Source organism: Lissotriton vulgaris, chromosome 5 (genome assembly GCF_964263255.1).
Source record: "Lissotriton vulgaris chromosome 5, aLisVul1.2, whole genome shotgun sequence".
NCBI classification, from domain to species: domain Eukaryota; kingdom Metazoa; phylum Chordata; class Amphibia; order Caudata; family Salamandridae; genus Lissotriton; species Lissotriton vulgaris.
This window is the reverse complement of record NC_141693.1, coordinates 1,573,987,739-1,574,007,531: the sequence shown is the minus strand read 5'-3', so window position 1 is coordinate 1,574,007,531 and position 19,793 is coordinate 1,573,987,739. Positions and strand designations below refer to the sequence as shown.

The following is a 19,793-nucleotide window of genomic DNA, read 5'->3' as shown; positions in this document are numbered from 1 at the left end:
GCCCAGGTATGTCCTGGTGCAGTGTTGCTGGTAGTGTTGGTAGTCTTGAGCGCTATGCTGTTAAGTCAGCGGGGAAGTACCTGCAAAAAGAAAGGCTGCAAGTAGGGAGTGAGGGACCAATCCGACCGAACCCACGGGGGCTGTTCTGAGGTACTCTAGAGCACGTAGGCACCATTGTTTTACGTGGACCCAGGCTGGGGGGTGGGGGGAGAGGAGAGGGGGGGGGGGTTGGTTTGAGTTTTGAAATGTTTTATCCAGTGGGTCGCTCGAGTCAGAGGCTCTCACATGGTTTCGGTGACCTGGAGAGAGGGAGAAGACAAGACTGCCAGGCCACTCTCTGTGATGGTCTTGAAGAACCTGATGTCCCTCGTCTGCAGGTTCGTTTTGGCATCTGTGGTGTCCGGGCTGGGCACAGAACAAGCCTTGGTACTTGCAAGGGCTTTGGTACCTCGGGTATTGCTCCCTGTGTGGACCTGATGGTCAGCAGAATGGTGTACCAGAAAGATGCGGTTAGTACCTGCAGATGCAGGGAGATGGCTCCTCCACCTCAAGGAAGATGTTGCTTGGTTGTCAAAGTACTTAAAAAAAAAAACCATCTGATCACATAGAATCTGTGACTGAGGGATATCCTTAACCCAGTTGGTGCTCATGACGGCCCCTGAAAGGGTTTGAGGAGGCTGTTCAGCGGCAGGATGCATAGGGTCTGACACTTGTTACAGTTTTGGTCCACAGTTCTTGCTTTGTTGGCTCTTCTTAGTCCTCCTTCTATTCTCAGGTAGACTAATCTGAGTTCATAGTGTCAGGCATAACCCTGAATACTGTCTGTTTTAGGGGCTTCGAAGGGGAATTCCTAGTTTCACCAAAAACAAGATGGTGAAACCCTTCCTTGACTTCAGGTGGCCAACCCTAGGGGTGTGCCCATCCTGCAAGTGTAACACGCCTTCCGACCTGCTAATTTTCCCACCTGATCTGATGCCAAACAAGCCTCTGTCTGGGGATGTCATTCACCAGGACTGGGGCAAGCCAGGGTCGCATATCTAAGGCGCAGTGTCTTTGAATCCTCTGGCCCTGATATGCTAAATCACTAGCCATCCTGCTGGAGGAGGTGTGAACAGCTTCCTCCAGTGCAGTCATTGTTTCTGACCTCTGAGAGCGCAGGCTCACCTCCAGGGGGTCAGAAACTAGTTTCTGGTGGCAGGCTGGAAGATAGGGGTCAGCCAGCACACTAGAAAACTAGTAGGTTTTAGGGGGTACCTCTAAGGTTTTGGGTGTCCGTCTTCATAAATTCAATACTGGCATCAGTACCGATTTATCAAGACAAGATGTCTGATACCCACCATCATAGGTTTCAGTGAATCCACCATGTAGCTGGGTAACTCGTAAGGATCAGTTTCCAGTACATTCCTTTAAGGTGACTTACCTGATCATGTTCAATATCTAGTAGTGGAACTAGCCAACACAGGATCAGATCCGCTCATTCAGATATGTCCTCACATGTAATATAGTGCACCCTGTCATAGGGCTCCAAGGCCTGTTGTAGGGGGTGATTTGCATATAATACATGCAGCGTCTTTGGGCCCTGCACACAGTGAGCGTGGCATGTTGTGTTTCCGAAAATGGCTTGCACCCTTTTATGCAGCCTGCAATGGCATTCTCTGTGCAGTATTTGTGGGGGTCCCGTTGGTTGGCGTAATACATGCTGCAGCCCATAGGGACCTTCTTCAGTATCCCTTTGTTGGGTACCATAGGTATGATTTACCAGGGACTAGCCTTGGTGCTAACTTCTTTACCAGTTGGGTTACAGTTGACCATGTTTCTTGTTTTTAGGGAAAGAACTGTGGCACTGGGGTCTAGTTAGCAGGGTCCCAGTGCACTTACCAGTCAACACCCCATCAGTACCAGTGAGTAAAAAGTGGGGCTGACCATGTTAAAAAGAGCACTTTCCTTCAAATTGCTTCTAGGAATATAGTGAGTAGTTTACTGACCAATCTTTCTACAATTTTCCCAAGAGTGGGTAATAGCGAAATGGGGCAGAGGTTAGAGAGCGTGGAAAGATCCATGACCTGTATTTTTTTTTTGGAGTGGTTTGACAACTGCCAGTTTCCATTCTGCTGGGACAGTCGCTTTGGCCAGTGACGAGTTTATTGTGTTGTTAATTACTGAGTTGACAATATCTTTCATCTTATGAAGTACAGCAGGAGGTCATGCATCAAAGGGAAATCCTGATTTACACGAAAGAATAGCTTGGTGCGACTGTTCTAACGCAAGTCTGTTAAACCTGGAGAGACGGTCCTGTGTAGGTGGGATTTGGCTCTAAATCTTGGAAAGGCATATGCAAGGCCCATAATTCTTTTTGGCTGTTAAGGAAGTTTTCTTTAAAAAAAAACCATCTGATCACATAGAATCTGTGACTGAGGGATATCCTTAACCCAGTTGGTGCTCATGACGGCCCCTGAATGGGTGTAGATGCTCGTGCTATGGGAGGCATGTGAGAAAGTGCCCTCTTTCTTGCATGGTATGCCCCCACTTTTTAGGTCGAGGACCTAAAGGCTGCGCTTGCGCAGTCTGAGGTCGGAGAATTAATGTGGCTTAGTAGCGCTTTGGAACCCGCCTCCCTGCCCTGTCTCTCCTCCATTGGCTGGCTTCCTAAACGGAGGCCAGCCATTGGAGGAGAGATGCGTCACTCCGATTTAGCCCTGTCTTTTTCGGATTTGGGGGCGTAAGTTTTGCTGTTCTTTAGACAGTGACGTTGTCTGTCACTCAAAACAGCAAAACCACGCCCCCGAATCCGAAAAAATCGGAAGCTGGTGGGCGCCATTTTTTCTCGTCTGCGGTGAGGTGAGCATCGATCGTCTTAGGCCGCCGTCGTCTCTTCTACCCAGTCCCCCACCCTCCTGTCCCCTGGCCGCCCGGAGATCACTGCTGTGCCAGAGGGTGGTTGAACGCCGGGGTCCGCTCTTTACTTCTTTCTCTTTTACGTTTTCCTCCCAGGTTCCTATCTCTTTACGTCTGTCTTCTCCTTGTCGCCTCGCGCCTTCGTCGCGTGCCCTTTTCTCGTTTCCGCTGCTCACCTCCCCCCACTCTCTCCCCACGGAGCTTCCATCTCTCTGGTCTACTTAGCCCTGAAGGACACTCCCTCCTTCCTACCAGGAGACGCCTTGCAGCATTCTTGGTCCTTGTCCAGAAGTCGCGACGCCGTGGAGCACACACCTCAGCCCCAGGACGCAAGAGAAGCCCCCCGAGCCAGGGCAGGGTCTGACCTGGCCTGCCCCGCGTCAGGGTTCCGAGCCCGGAGGCGCAGCGGTGAACGCGACTTAGAAGTCTCATCCCCTGGGTAAGTTCAGAGTGTGCTGTTGTGATTGCATCTTGTGGCGTCACTCAGAGTTTTGTTGACACTTTGCTGGCGCGTGCAACCTCGAGCTTGGCGCAGTGAAAGGCTGACTAAAAGTTACATGCAGCGTTTTAAACTCTTTTGCTGGCTGCTGTATTCTGTGAACTGTATGCATAGCTCGGGGGGATTCTTTGCCCCCAGGCTTTCTAATCAGAAACCCTGCATCCTCCCCGGGCATATTGCCATTTTGCCGACTTTTGACCCAGATGTCCCTGTTCCCTTGCTGCTCCAGACTTTTGACCCAGATGTCCCTGTTCCCTTGCTGCTCCCGACTTTTGACCCAGATGTCCCTGTTTACTTGCTGCTCCTTGCTGTTTCTTAGCATTAACATCCAGCCTGATCCCGAGTTTCTGTCTCTCTTCCCCCCCCTTCCCTCTGCCCGCAGCTCTCCTTCGTCTCTCGTCGCACAACCCCCCCCGCCCCCCGCCCCCTTCGTCTTTCCTGGTCCCCCTTCGTCTTTCCTCGCCCCCCTTCCCTCTGCCCGCAGCTCTCCTTGGTCTCAAAAGTTACATGCAGCGTTTTAAACTCTTTTGCTGGCTGCTGCATTCTGTGAACTGTACACCATGACGCCCAGTGCTTAATTTTAGCCGGTGGCAAGAGACGCTCATTTTTGTAGACCAGGGCATTTTTTATCGTCAGACTTTGGTTGGTCTAAGCTGGAAAGGCAGAAAATGTGGAAGACCTGGATGAAGAGAAAGATAAGCAAAAGGTGACAAAGGGAGAAAGATGGGCGAAAATACTGCAAGATTAAGATAAAGAGACAGGGAGTGTAGGGTGGTGTAAAAAAAGGCTTGCTTGAGGTGGAATCAACTTAATCGGCAACCCCGGCATTTGGCAACAACACGCCTCTAAGAAAACTTTGAGCCTCTGCACTTTTGTTTAGACAAATTCCATGCTAATTTGTTCCTGCATTATTATTTACGTTTGAACTTTGAGCTTTTGTATAGCATTGCAAATAATGTGTGTTTTTTGCAGATTAAAAACAGACTCATGGCAGTTATCCAGCCAATAAATATTCATTAACTATGAGAGCTTTGTAGCTGGCTAGATGTTTGCCAGGTTGAGGTAATATGTGCTTACATAATAACAAAATAAGGTAAGACGTGGTAAAAGTGAATACAATTACTTAGATTGGCAGGTCTCCCACCCCAGCACTCTAACACTAATCCTAGGACTATATGTGTAAAGTTAACGCTGCATCTGAGATCACCTATTATGCTGCACAGTTGATTCCCATAACACTGAAATGAGTTTCAAGAGGTGAAATGTTAGATATTGCTCAAAACGATGAACATTCCTTCAGACTATCTAAATTTTGTGATAATATATGGATGAATTGTAGCAGAAGTGAATTTCTTTTAATGACCTGTAAATGCGTTTTTTGTGCCGGGTAAACCGCTGTGCTGTTTATCATTTTAATATAATTATAGTTATCACAGAGCTCACTGGGACTATGTCTTCTACAGTGGAAATATGAAAAACTAGATTAACTTGGTTGGGGGCCTAAAAAGTGGCACCCGTGCCACAGCAGCGCGCACGAAAGCCACTGTGCTATCTATCGACACGCTTTGTGAGTTGGATGTGCTCGGGAGCGTGTGCCAGAAACACTTTTCCTTACTCTGGATATTTTAGATTCAGTTTAAGATTTTATGGAGCCCGTTAAAAATGCTTTGAAGTCGGCCCTCCAGAAGATGTCACTGAAACCTGATCTCATAAACTCCTGCATCTGATTGCTTTGAAGATGAAGGAAATAGCATTTTTTGGAGAGTGAGTTTCTCTGGAGGATCTTACCACTGAGAGAACTTTAACATCTTTAGCCAAAGCTATGCCTGATATGCAAGTTCACAAAAGACCGACCCCAATCTAATCTCTGGATGCTCGTGGTTGTTGAGAGTTTGTGTTTGCAGTTCATACTCAATGTGGTTGCACCGCCTCACAGTTTTAACATTGCTCCAGCTGCAATAACCAGTAGCGGACTTTTCTTTTCTTTTCTTTTGCCTTTCATGGGGACTGTTACATTTTCACATGTGATTGCAATTATTTAATACACTGGTGCTTGTCTTGCCTTCTGCCCCCTGATTGTGCCGCTTTTCTTGCCTTGTGTGTGTGGCTCCGTGTGTGGCTCTGTCTGTGTGTGTGTGGCTCTGTCTGTGTGTGTGTGTGTGTGTGTGTGTGGTTGTGTGTGGCTCTGTCTGTGTGTGTGGCTCTATCTGTGTGTGTGGCTCTATCTGTGTGTGTGGCTCTATCTGTGTGTGTGGCTCTGTCTGTGTGTGTGGCTCTGTCTGTGTGTGTGGCTCTGTCTGTGTGTGGCTCTGTCTGCGTGTGTGGCTCTGTCTGCGTGTGTGGCTCTGTCTGCGTGTGTGGCTCTGTGTGTGTGGCTCTGTGTGTGTGGCCAACAAATCCCTCGACTCCTCACAGTGCGGCTTCCGAGCCAAACACAGCACTGAGACCGCCCTCATCGCAGCAACAGACGACATTCGAACTCTACTGGACAATGGAGACACAGTCGCCCTCATCCTCCTCGACCTCTCCGCAGCCTTCGACACAGTCTGTCATAGCACTCTGTTACAGCGCCTCAGAAACATCGGAATCCAAGGAAAAGCACTGGAATGGATCACCTCGTTCCTCACCGGAAGAACCCAGAGAGTCCGCCTCCCACCATTCAAGTCAGAGGCCACTGAAGTCATCTGCGGCGTGCCACAAGGATCTTCACTCAGCCCCACCCTCTTCAACGTATACATGAGCCCCCTCGCCGCCATCGCACGCCAACACAACCTCAACATCATCTCCTACGCCGACGACACTCAACTGATCCTATCACTCACCAAAGACCCTAACACTGCCAAAACCAACCTACATGAAGGAATGAAAGAAGTAGCCGAGTGGATGAAGCACAGCCGTCTGAAACTGAACTCAGACAAAACAGAAGTCCTTATCTTAGGTACCTCCCCCTCCGCCTGGGATGACTCTTGGTGGCCAGAGGCCCTTGGAAAAGCACCCATCCCGACGGACCACGCACGGAACCTGGGCGTCATCCTGGACTCCTCACTCTCTATGAACAGACAAGTCAACGCCGTTTCATCATCTTGCTTCAACATTCTTCGCATGCTCAAAAAAACATTTCGCTGGATCCCCACCGAAACTAGAAAAACAGTCACCCACGCACTGGTCACGAGCCGCCTGGACTACGGAAACACCCTATACGCCGGTACCACCGCAAAACTCCAGAAAAAACTCCAACTCATCCAGAACGCTTCAGCCAGACTCATACTAGACATCCCGCGTAAAGACCACATCTCTGGTCACCTGAAAAACCTCCACTGGCTCCCAGTTAATAAGAGGATTACTTTCCGCCTCCTAACCCACGCACACAAAGCACTTTACGAACTTGGACCCTAATGCCTCAACACACGACTTTCCTTCTAGAACCCCCTCCCGCCAGCTACGATCCTCCAACCAAGCCCTTGCTACTGTACCTCGCATCAACAAAACCACCATGGGAGGAAGATCCTTCTCCTACCTGGCAGCTAAAACCTGGAACTCACTTCCCACTCACCTTCGCCTCACTCAGAACCACCTAGCATTCAGAAAGCAACTTAAAACATGGATATTCGACAAATAATTCCCCACCCTTCTTCAAGCGCCTTGAGACCCTCTGGGTATGTAGCGCGCTATATAAATCATTTGACTTGACTTGACTTGTGGCTCTGTGTGTGGGGCTCTGTGTGTGGGGCTCTGTCTGTGTGGGTCATCAAGGAAAGACTCTGTAGAACAGGGTTGCCTCTATCAGTGAGGCCCCTAAAAGGCAGGGGCACTGGGCCAGAGCCCACTTGGCCGTTGCCTTAAAACGTCTGTGTGCATGTCTCCCCTCCAGGACTATTCTTACAAACCTGACAGAGTGAGTGGCTTGATAAGATAGCAGGGCTCTCCCGGGGCCGGACAGGGCGACACACTGCTGGTAGGGTGCCCTAGGAGCATGCGCACTTGTAATCACACCATTATTATTTTTGTAGTGCGTTGCCTCCTAGGACATTTGAAGGGTTTTGTTTGCAACAAAATGGGGAAAACGTACATTACCTGCAGGGAGGCGTTAATTGAGAGTGCAGAGTGCAGAGTGGTGTGTGCTGTTGAGTGCAGAGTGCGAGTGCAGGTGCAGAGTGGTGTGTGCTGTTGAGTGCGAGTGCAGGTGCAGAGTGGTGTGTGCTGTTGAGTGCAGAGTGCAGGTGCAGTTGAGTGCAGAGTGCTGTGTATTGGCAATGTAAATGACAATGCCATTTATTTATGATTTAAAGAAAAAAAGAAATGTCATGAGCAATGCCAATAGCTCTACCTTTAATGATGCCGAGACCATTGTTTTGTAAATGCTCGTTGCTGAATTGCTGATGTTCTTTGAGTGTGCCCTGGGCTACTGCTAACCAGGTACCCAGGCCCTATGTTCCTTACCTAAAACTGCATTGAAGCCTTAACCCAATTGGCATTTCTGGCCACATGCCAGCCCTGTAGAGAAGGGGGTTTCTGTTGCAGTGATGCCCCCCACTTTTTGCCTGATAGCTAATGCACTTTTCCTTGGTGTGCCCTGGGTCCCTACCAATCTGGTTCCCAGGACCTGTGTTCTTTCCCCAAAAACTAAACCCAGTTGGCATTTCTAGCTACAGGTTAGCCCCTGGTAAATGGTACCCAGGGCACTGTGACCTGAGAAGGCCCCTAAGGCCTGCATTACTTATTGTGCCACCCTTAGGGGCCCTGTACCCTGACACACACACACAAACACACACACAAACACACACACACACACACACACACACACACACACAAACACACACACACACAAACACACACACACACAAACACACACACACACACACACACACACACACACACACACACACACTGCCTTTGCAAGCTGAGTGTCTTAGTGCAGACCCAAACAAAGAGTCAACATGGCACACATCCCTGTGTGTTATGTCCCTAGCACACTGCCCTACCTCAGTCACCCCTTTAGCTAGGTGCCCTATGCCAGTGGTGAGGGTACAGGTGCATGGGACCTGTACTCCTACAGTACCCAGGTCCATTCATGGGCACTGTAAGTGCAGTGCTGCCATTAAGCTGGTGAGCTCAAGAATGATGATGGTTTAAACCCAGATCAGTTGACTGGGGGCGAGTGCGTGCAATGTTCAACACTCTGTCCATCATCCCCTTTGGTTTTGCTTTGTTCGCCCTAAGTTGGCAGGGTATGCCCAGGCCAATAGGTCCCTGTCCTAGGGTGAGTACACCCCCTATCCTGCTCCTCTCCTGTGGGAGGAGGGCAGGAGCCTATCTTTGATTGGGCAGGGCTCCCCATCTTCAAGATGGCCAGGGCCCGGAGTTGTGCTTCAACTCGCCTCTGCGACCTGAGTGTGGATTTGGCGCAGACTGGAACACCCCCTTCCTGACGTAGGGTTTCCCGCCAGTCTTCCCGCCAGAGTGGGGGTCAGAACTGGTGGGGGCCAGTTGCTGAGTACAGCAAGTGGCCTGGAGAAGCTCACAAAGGCGGCATGCCTTTGAATCTTCTCCCCCCCCCCCCCCCCCCTACCCATCCTGGGGGAGGAGACCTAGCACCTCGCCCAGGATGTGCATTGTTGCAGTCCCAGGTGAGCGGGGCTCTCCACCCAGGGGTCCAGCAACATGTCTGCTGTATGGCAGCCTAGGCAGCCTCTCAGACCAAACATGGATTGTAGGTTAGGTTTCATGGGGCAGCTCTAAGATGCCCTCTGTAGTGCATTTTAGGATAAATCCCACACTGGCATCAGTGTGGGTTTAATGTGCTTAGAACTTTGATAGCAAACTGGTCAGTCTTCAGTGTAGCCATTATGGTGCTGTGGAGTTCGTAATGACTACCTCCCAGCACCTTATACTCTTAATGGCATCACTGCACTTACAGTGCCCAGGAATGGCCCTGGGTAATGTAGAGGCACAGGGCCCATGCACCTGTGCCCACACCACTGGCATAGAGCAATCAGCTAGCGGGGTGACTGATGTATGCCAGGGTAGTGGGTTGGTAGGCATGGCACACTGGGATGTGTGTGCCATGTCCTCTTTGTTTAGTTCTGTACAAGGACACTCAGTCTGCAAAGGCAGTGGGTTGGTGTCAGGGGGCAGGGCCCCTAAGGGTGGCACAATAAGTGCTGCAGCCCTTAGGGGCCTTCTCTGGTCACAATGCCCTGGGTACTTATGGTACCATTTACCAGGGGCTGACATGTGCCAGAGATGCCAATTGGGTTTTAGCTTCAATACAGTTTTAGGGAAGGAACACCGTCCCTGGGCACCTGATTGGCAGGAGCCCAGGGCACACTCAGTCGAATCACATCAGCAATTCAGCAAAAAGTGGGGACATACCATGCAAGAAAAATGCACTTTCTCAAACAAGGTTGGACTGTAACTGTGATTCACACGACAAACACCTGTTGCCCTCAAGATGGAGACATCCTAATTTGCTTAGGTTTCATTGTTGTATAAATATGCATAAAGCCATTCTTTTTAGATCCTGATTGCTGAGTTTGCTTCTAAGGTCATACATTCACTTGTATTGTCCCTCCTTTCCTTGATAGCTTACTAGTGGTGTTTCTGTGGTGTTACGAAATATTTGAAACTTTGCAAAGCTTTTGGTTTTCCTGCTACAGGGAGCCCCTTGATAACTTGTCCCCTGAGGAGCGAGATGCCCGCACTGTCTTCTGTATGCAGCTGGCAGCCCGGATCCGACCACGTGACCTGGAGGACTTTTTCTCTGCAGTAGGCAAGGTGCGTGCAGTGGTAGCTCTTTTGTACTCAGGTGGCCATTTTTTTTAATGAAGTAAGCTCACTTGAAACTTTTTTTTTTAACAGGTGCGGGATGTGCGCATCATCGCTGACAGAAACTCCCGCCGCTCTAAGGGAATTGCATATGTTGAGTTTTGCGAAATCCAGTCTGTACCTTTGGCCATAGGGCTGACCAACCAGCGCCTGCTGGGAGTGCCTATCATCGTCCAAGCCTCGCAGGTGAGTTTGTGTGTGCCAGAGTAGGAGGCAGAAGGCACTTGCCCAAACAAGAGGCACCAAGGAACACGTATTTAAGGAAAACATAAGCTGTGCATTACCAACCCAATCCATTCTTCTCATTCACTGTTTTTAAGAGTGTTCGGGCCTATCACTTGTGCCTATTTTATGCAGATTGTCTTTTCCAGGCCATCCCTGCAGATCTGAACTCCAACAATCCTGCCTTTGTCCTCTGCTGGTAGGTACAGTCACAACCTACCTGCCCAAGCAGAAGAAGCCCAATAGTCTTACCCAATCCATTCCCTGCAGAGAATTACTACCAGGCCTATCCGGTCTTCCCATTCCTGCACATCTCATATTCCCATTTCTTCCAGGTAAGTATGACCTGTGCCTTGCCCGCTACCTTTCCATGCAGATAATGCCCTCCAGGCCTATTCTGCCTACCCATATTTTCCAGGTAAACTCCTCCAGGCCGTTTCCTGCAGACCAAGGCCCTTAGCCCTATTCAGTTGTCGTCAACACGAAAGTAGGATCAAAATTGGATCTCTGCAGTAAAAGCAAGTAAGGAATATAATACAATTCTTAAATTGTGGTTTGCATTTCTTGTGCCCTTCATAATTGTGTATTATTTCTGAGGGTTGGTGCAACGAATGACTGAAATGGCCTAGGGGTTGGGTTGTTGGTAAGGAACTTGAATGTTACAGAGGGTTACTGATTCCTTTAGTTCCACTGTAAGGTTCTGTTGGTCCCGGCAGTTATTGTTCGGGGGATTGCTGTAGGTTGGCGGTAGAAATTTTATGTAGTCTCATAATGTGATAGTTAGGTGTTCCAACGCATAGACTGGTCTAGTTTCTGTGTATTCAGTGGGTGTGGAAGGCGTATGCGCGAGGGAGTTTTGTAGATATACTAACTGCCACTGTTTGTGTTTCAGGCTGAGAAGAATCGCCTGGCTGCCTTGGCTAACAACATGCAGCGCTTTAGTGCTGGTCCCCAGAAGCTGTATGTAGGGGAACTGCACTGTAACATAACTGAGGGCATGCTGCGTGGCATTTTTGAGCCTTTCGGAAAGGTGAGTACCTTTCTGATCATTATTTCAGGGCACTGTGTAATTGTAGAACCACCCAATCTGGAGATGCTAAGTATACATCACACACCTCATTTTAGCACAGATGTCTGATATCTGAAAGAAATAATCCCCTATGTGATCCTGAAACCTTTTTGCAGTGAAATGATCTCGTAAGAAAACGTGATTTTGGGAGGTACAAGGTTTTTAATAGCAACTTAACATTTTAATAGTACTGACTGAAACCCCATTGTGATCTTCCTTGAACTAATAAGAAAGCACAAAGTGGTGCCTATTCACATTACCCTTTATATACAAGCTTTTTGGTACTACCTATTCGTAGCTATCAAGGTGCTTGGTTTCAAATTGCAGTGCTGTTCCCAGGCACTTCATTTCTGCTGGTTTGGTAAACACTATTTAAAGCGTACAATATGGTTTGTAAACCCAGTATCCACCCAGACTGCCTTAACTCTGCTCTACATTAGGAAAAAGCTGATAACGCAGAATGTTATAGACTACTGCATCATGATGAAGTAACTGTCCATCTCCAGTTTAAGATCCCAGCTACTGTTCCAATTACTAATTGAGTGTATCTTTGCTTTTCATAGTCTACAGAGCTCAGCTACCTTTTTGCTAGGTTTGCTCTATACAAATATCGCATGTATTATTAGGTTTTGGAGAAGTTTTTTGGCAGTGAGACAGTAGCATATTGTTAGATTACTGTATGTTCGAGGCTTATGAGCTGTAGATTGTATACTTTTGCATAGATCGCCATCTGGTGTTGGGCTCGGATGTTTGCTTTTTGTTTTTATGGAAGAAGTCTTTGTAGTCACAAGATAGGTGGCTCCTCCTTATGGTGATAGTGCGCATGGGCATTGAGTCCATCTTCAGATTGTTTTTTCCGCCATTGGGTTCGGATGTAAACGGCTGCACTCCAGATCGGTGTCATATTCGATTCCCCGTTGACGTGCAATCCTTCACCGCTCAATGGTATTGTTTTTCGATCGCGCTCCTCGACGTGGATCAAACAAAATCTCAACACCTTCGATTCTGGTCGTCGATGCGGGCCGTTGGGACTATCTGCGCCATCAGGCCCTACAGCTATTGCAAAGAACTCCATTAAATAAATTCCCCTTGTGTGGTGCCAAATTCCCACACACTGATCTCCATGAGGTCTGAAACCTTTGCCTCTCACCAGAACACAAGGACAAAGATTGCCCGGCCTGCGCTTTATTCCGATCGAAGAAAACCATACGTGATCGCCGGGCTAGACGTCACGTAATGTCTTGATCCACTACCTCGGTGCTGGACGACATCTTCGATGCAGGCCCCGATGCTCCAGAGGAACAAGAACCGGACAGTGAAGACATCAGCATCTCCGAGGCCGATGAATCACAGGCCGAAGATCTAACAGTTACTCCATGTCAGCAAACTTTGAGTACCAACATCAACACCCGTACCCTATCTCAAAAACAAAAGGCTCCCGAAACACCTTCGCCTTCTGGCTCAGGTCGACACTGTGACAAAACTTCAGACACCCCACCCTCAGCTTGGTTCTGAAGTCTAAAGACAAGCCTTCAGGCGACTCGGGACCGAGCCAGCCGCGAATCTGTACCAACCATGCCCGGTACTGAAACCCAAACATTTGGCACCAAAACACCATCAGGATAAACCCTCGGAGCAGAAATCAGACCACAAATCTTCGGAGCCGAAAAAGAGCAAATCTTCGGAACCGAAAAAAGACCATACATCCTCATAGCCGATAAAGTCCTCGGACTCCCAGCTCTTCCAAAGCAAAAGGACACTAAGACCAATCCTAAAGATTCGCCACCAAAAACATTTGTGCCGAGCAAGGATACTGGATTAAAAGACCTATTTCAACCAGATCCAGTGGATCCTAAACATAAAAAACTTCATATTGACCCTAAAACTGGTCATATCAAGACAATTCCATCTAAAAAGCGACATTTGGACTCCCCATAAAAACCCAAGGTTCCCTTAAAGAAGAGAGACACTGGAACTTCTCCAGCCAGACCCTTCTCACCTACACCACAAGATGATGATGGTCACCTTTTTTTCTGTTTGTTTTTTTTGTAGCCCAGGTGGGCGTCGACGTCCCACCTTTTGGTGTCCTTCCTGTGACGTCGGCATGCTTCCTGCGGAGCTCCCACCTTTGGGTGCCATCTTCAGATTCTTTTTTCCGCCGTTGAGTCTGGATTGTCACCGAGAGGTTCCAGAGTTTTTGGAGAAAAGAAGAAAAAAGACTGAAATCTACCCAAATAGATTGGAGAATACATCAAGAAAACAAGATCACTGAGCCGGGACGACGAAGGTGGAGGAGAACTTCGACCTCCAACGGAGAATGCGCACACAGGGGACCCCCCTGAGCACAGGTATAGACAAAACACCTTTCAAATTCTGCCGCAATTGCCACCACAAATACGTGCAGAAGGACCAGCATCCGGTTTGCAACCTCTGCCTGCCGGTCGACCACGAGAGCAGGGATTGCAACGCCTGCTCCGTCTTTACCCCGAAGACGCTTGGGGTGAGAGAAAGATGGAGGAGCAGCAACTACAGCATGCAAGGCCACGGTCAACCTGCGTCGCTTCCGGACTTGAGACTCTCCAGTGAGGAAGAGGACAACATCGCTGAGGGACCAGATGACTACACGGTCGTAGAGACCGATAAGAAAACAACAAAAGAGGTAGGAGAGACGTTGACCCCTAAAATCCCAACAGACTCCCAAAAGTCAGAGTCAGACTCTCGAAAAACAGACTCTAAGTACACGAAAAGAGGACTGGCGCCGAAAATTTAGACGCCCGCTGATGCATCCAGGGACAAACAGCCCAGCGGATCCTTCGAAAAGGACTCCCAGATGACGAAAACACGAGAACAGCCTAGGTCGTCGATGCACGTCCCTGAAAAGGCGTGCCCGACGCTGAAAAAAAAGGACCCGAAGGCAACTTCGACATCGAAGAGATCGTCCGAACACCCGATGCCGAACAGGCCGCCGAAATGGAGAGGAAGAAATGAAGGCTCGAGGAACGGATGAAAAGGTTCACCATCCCGTCCAAGCCAGCGACTATCATCGAGGTCGAGGACGAAGAGGAGCTCGACGTTGAAGAGCCTCCGAAAACTTCAAAGCCCCAAGAACACCAAGAGGAAGAGGGCCTATACTATTATGAGGAAGGCGAGAAAGACTAGAAAGCAAGTTTGGGCTCGGCATCCTTGGTGCCGCAGGACCTGGATTGGCAGGACCTCGACGCCGAAAGCCCGGAAGAGGCCGCAGAGACATATCCTTCGAAGCCTACGCCGCCAGATGACATTGGCATCTAGAAAATGGTCATCAGGAATGCGGCACCAGCTTATGGGGTGAAACTAAAGGAAGAAAAGCCAAAAGCCTGCTTCCTCTTAAAATCCCTGCTCAGCACTCCAGACCAGGAGTCAGTTCCTCCCCATGCTCCCAAGTGTCCAGGAGCAGGGGAGGGAAGCATTCAAAGAACCATCAAGCTGCAGGTCTGTCACACCTAGGACAGAGAAGAAGTACAAACACTCCTCTAAGGATCCACCCTACATCCAGAGATCTGTCACGGCTGACTCCATCATTGCAGCAAAAGCCAGAAAAAGGGCCAACATTCCCACAAACTCAGGCCCACCACCAGACAAGGAAAGTAAGACGATGGACCTCACTGGAAGGAAAATAGAAAGGAATGCAGCAGTCCACTGGCGCATTGCCAACTCTAATACCCTACTCAACAGGCAATACATACCAGCATTGGGAGGAGATCGGACAGCTACTCAAACACCTCCCTGAGCAATACCAACAGAGAGCAACACACCTGGTGGAGGAAGGCAAGAACATAGCAAACTCTTGCCTAAAATCAGCCCTGGATGCGGCAGACACATCTAGCAGGCTCATGATGATTGGGGTCACAGAAAGAAGGCATGCCTGGCTGAGGATCTCCGGTTTCAAGCCGGAAGTACAAAAAAACATTCTAAACACCTCCTTCAATGGAGAAACCCTGTTCAGAGCGCCAGTGGATGAGAAACTGACGCAACTCGAAAATGAAACTGCAAGGTCCATGGGGGCTTTCCAATTCAGAGGAATGAGAAGGGGCACCCCAACACGGAAGCCAAACGGAAGGGGGAGAAACCAGCCGGGAACATCACATCAGACAATCCAGCAAAACTACCAGGGCAACAACCAAGCGCAGCAGGATCATCAGCAGCAGCAAACCTGGCAATCACCAGCCCGGGGGCCAGTCCTTTCGCCGGAGGGCAAATGGACGAGGACAAACAAAAATAGGGGGCCAACAACCCACCTCAAAGTGACTCCGCTCCACCAAACGTGCCCACCCACACAACACCTCTAAGGGGAGGGGGGCACAACAAAATAAGCAAAAAAGTTTTACACGAACCCAAATCAGGGATCAACGAACATGTAACACCAGTAGGAGGCAGACTAAAGCACTTCTTCCAGGAGTGGAAGAAAATAACAACAGACAAATGGATACTGAACATCATACAGTTCGGATATTGCATAGAACTGGACAAAAAGCCTCCAAACAGGAAACCAAAAAGAAAGGCGCGCTCTGCAAAAGAACTAGCGCTACTCCTAGAGGAAGCACAAGAACTCCTCCACAAGGAGGCGATAGAAACAGTACCATTCAAAGAAAGAAACAAGGGAGTGTGCTCAAACTACTTTCTCGTACTCCTGGATATACAATTCCTAAACCAATACATAAAAACTCAAAAAATCAAAATGACACCCCTACAAGAAGTCATTCCTCAAATAAGGGATGGAGATTTTATGTCCACCATAGACCTCAAAGATGCCTACCTACACATTCCCATAAACAGACAACACAAACATCTACTGAGATTTGCCATCGACAAAGCGCACTACCAGGTCACAGCCCAGGCTTTCGGACTAAAATCCGCACCAAGGGTCTTCACCAAATGCCTCGCAGCAGTAGCAGCGCACCTACGGAGGGAGGGGATTCATGTATACCCCTACCTCGACGACTGGCTAATAATGCCAGAGACATGCACAACGGGTCACAGAGATGCTTACAGAGCTGGGGTTCTCAATACACTGTGGAAAATCCTCAATGGAACTAGAACAAGTGAAGATCTTCCTAGGCGCACAGATCAACACCATACAGAGCAAGGTGTTCCCCATTGACAAGAGAACACTTGCCCTGCTGAAGGAGACCAGTCAATACCAGAAGGGGCGAGCTCTGACAGTGAGGACAGTGAGCAAGATCATGGGTATGGTGGCGTCCTGCATACACATAGTCCCCAATATAAGATTACACATGAGACCATTCCAGGAATGGCTCCAACAGCAATGGTCACAAGCTACAGGGAGTTGGGAAGAACTAGTGGTTGAAACGCACACAGTGCAAGATGAGATAGCGTGGTGGAACAAGGAGAACATATCAAGGGGGAAGTCTTTAACACCACCAAACCCAACAGTGATCATCACCACACACAATCATCCCAGAAGGGATGGGGAGCACACATGAACCAGCTCAATGTGCGGGGTCTGTGAACTCAAACAGATGAGATCAAGCACATCAACTACCTGGAACTGAAGACCGTGTTCCTTGCCCTAAAAGCCTTCCAGAAACAACTGTACAAGCAGAGTGTTGTTACAAACCGACAATACAACAACAATGTTCTACATCAACAAACTGGGAGGAACACAATCAGTAGCGTTATCCAACCTAGCGCTGGAGATATGGAGATGGGCCATCCCACTACAAATAGACCTCCTGGCTATACACCTGCCAGGAAAGAACAACGTGGAGGCAGACCAGCTCAGTAGACAGACATCAGCATTCCACGAGTGGGAGCTCAATGCACAGGAAACGCAAAAGCTATTCAAGAAGTGGGGGACACCAAAAATAGACCTATTTGCAACTCACCAGAATGCAAAATGTCAATACTTCGCATCCAGCCAACCAGGGGAACATTCCCAGGGGAATGCCCTATGGATAAGCTGGTCGAAAACATTTGCCTACGCTTTTCCCCCGATACCACTGATACACAGGGTACTCAGCAAATGCAGAACCAGCAACATGGCACTGATTCTGGTGGCACCACAGTGGGCCAGGCAGTCCTGGTTTTCACAAATAGTGGAGATGGCGCAGGGACCACCTCACAAGTTCGCAAAAAGAAAAGACTTGCTCACCATGCAAAACAGGGAGGTACTTCATCCAGAGCCAGAGAGCCTCTGCCTGGCAGCGTGGCTCCTGAATACGTAGAGTTTGCACACCTGAAACACCCAGAGAGCACACTGCGGGTGCTGCATCAGATAAGGAGACCTATCACACAGAGGTGCTATGTGGCGAAATGAAAAAGATTCACACAATGGTGCATCAGGAAACAGCTACCGAAGAAAATAGCCAAGGAATCAACCGTACTAAAATATTTAACACACCTGCTAAAAGCGAACCTAAGCTCTACCTCGCTGAGTGTACACCTAGCAGCGATAGTAGCCTACACAAGAGGAGAGACGGGAAAGAGCTTCTTTACATCCCAAGTAGTAAAGAGATTCCTGGAAGGGGCAAAAAGGATAGCCTCACCAAAGGGATGCCGCCACAGGCATGGAACCTTAATTTAGTCCTAACAGAGCTTATGTAGGCGCCTTTTGAACCTATTCATAAAGCCTCACTACAAATGCTCACAATGAAGACAGCCTTTCTAGTGGCAATCACCTCGCTATGCAGAGTAAGCGAGCTGCAAGCGCTAACACTACAAGGACCCTACATTCAAATACATAATGATAGGGTGTTAATGAGAACGGACCCACACTTTATGCCAAAAGTGGTGTCAAGGTTTCACATGAACCAAACAATACAGATACCAAGCTTATTTCAGAAACCATCCACAAGCGCAGAGAGGGCACTGCACACTCTGGACGCTAGAAGGGCAGTAATGCATTACATTGAAAGTACTAAAGAGCACAGGAAAACAAAGCAGTTCTTTGTGTCCTTCGCAAGCAGTTTCATGGGAAGACCAGTAACAAAGGGCACCATCGCATAATGGATCGCACAAACTATACAATTCTGCCACAAGCAAGCAGGTAAAGAACTACTAGGAGAGGCACAAGTCCACTCTACTAGGAAAAAGGGGCAACAATAGCCTTCCTGGCTTCCTTGCACACGTTCACTAAGCACTACTGCATGGATATACTTATGAACAAGGAAGCACAAGTAGGACAGAAAGTGCTTCAACATATATTCAACAACCAACGCTCATCTTCCACCCAGCTGCCACAAACAGAACAAACAGCTACAAAGTCTATGCATTGCATAGTGAATCCCGAAAGATTCACGCTGCAAAATGGATAGTTTCTTACCTGTCGGTGTTTTGCAGCTTGAAGATCTGTCTGGATTCACTAGCGAATGCACCCACCTCCGCCAGAAAGATGAGACAGGAGGAGAAGGGAATACAAAGACAATATACAGTCCAACTCTTTAAAAAGAGACAAATCTGGAGTTCCTTGAAAAAGAAAAAAGAACCTGAAAGGATTGGAAAAGGATGAATAAACAATGACACAAAAACAAGAAAAAAAGAATCCGAAGATGGCGCCCAAAGGTGGGAGCTTCTGTCACAGGAAGGACACCAAGAGGTGGGACGTCGACACCCACCTGGGCTATGGAAAAAAAAAAAGACCGCGAAATAATGCACAGCATAGTGAATCCAGAAAGATCTTCAAGCTGCAAAACAACACCAACAGGTAAGAAACTATTCGTTCTGTAGCAACATAGTGGCTTAACTGAAACCAGGAGTGTTTGGTACAAAACACCTCCTTGTAATGAATCCACACTGATGCCAGTGTGAGATGTATTACACCATGTACTCGGAGGGCACCTCAGAGGTGCCCCATGATATTCTACCGACCCTGTTTCTGGACTCCTGGGTGGACAGCCTCTGCTCTCTGGGACCAGAACAAAGCAACATCCTGGGCATAGTTGTTGCACCTCCTCCTCCAAGATGGGCCCAGTGCTCCAAGGGGAAGCTTCAAAGGCCTGCCGCCTTTGTAATGTTAACTCTCCCCTAATCCCCCTCTCCCCCCCAAAGACTCTGTTGCTAGCAGCATATGGCAGCCCCTGGTTTACACCCCCATTTTGGATGGGAAAACTTAGAAAGATAGAAAGACCAGGAAAGTATGCCCACCTTTGCCAACTCCACCCCTCAGATGCAGGAGGCGAAGTTAATCATACTTTTCTGTGCCCTCCATCTTGAAGATGAGAATACTCTTCCAATCGGGGTTTGAGTTATGCCCCCTCCCTCAGGTGGGTTACATAATTTAGGGTG

General features: G+C 48.7%; 1 protein-coding gene across 7 annotated transcripts in view; it reads left to right on the top strand.

Annotated features, from left to right (window-relative positions):
* The window catches only part of RBM23 (RNA binding motif protein 23), a 532,419-nt gene that overhangs the window by 269,141 nt on the left and 243,485 nt on the right, over positions 1 to 19,793 (top strand). For all 7 annotated transcript variants that reach the window (XR_015296038.1, XR_015296037.1, XR_015296040.1 and 4 more), the window contains exons 7-9: positions 10,051 to 10,168; positions 10,253 to 10,405; positions 11,334 to 11,471. Coding sequence is in view for 3 of the 7 variants with exons in the window: in XM_086923661.1 (XP_086779787.1) it covers positions 10,051 to 10,168; positions 10,253 to 10,405; positions 11,334 to 11,471 (409 nt within the window). In the remaining 4 variants the exon portion in view is untranslated. The remainder of the gene's footprint in view (positions 1 to 10,050; positions 10,169 to 10,252; positions 10,406 to 11,333; positions 11,472 to 19,793) is intronic.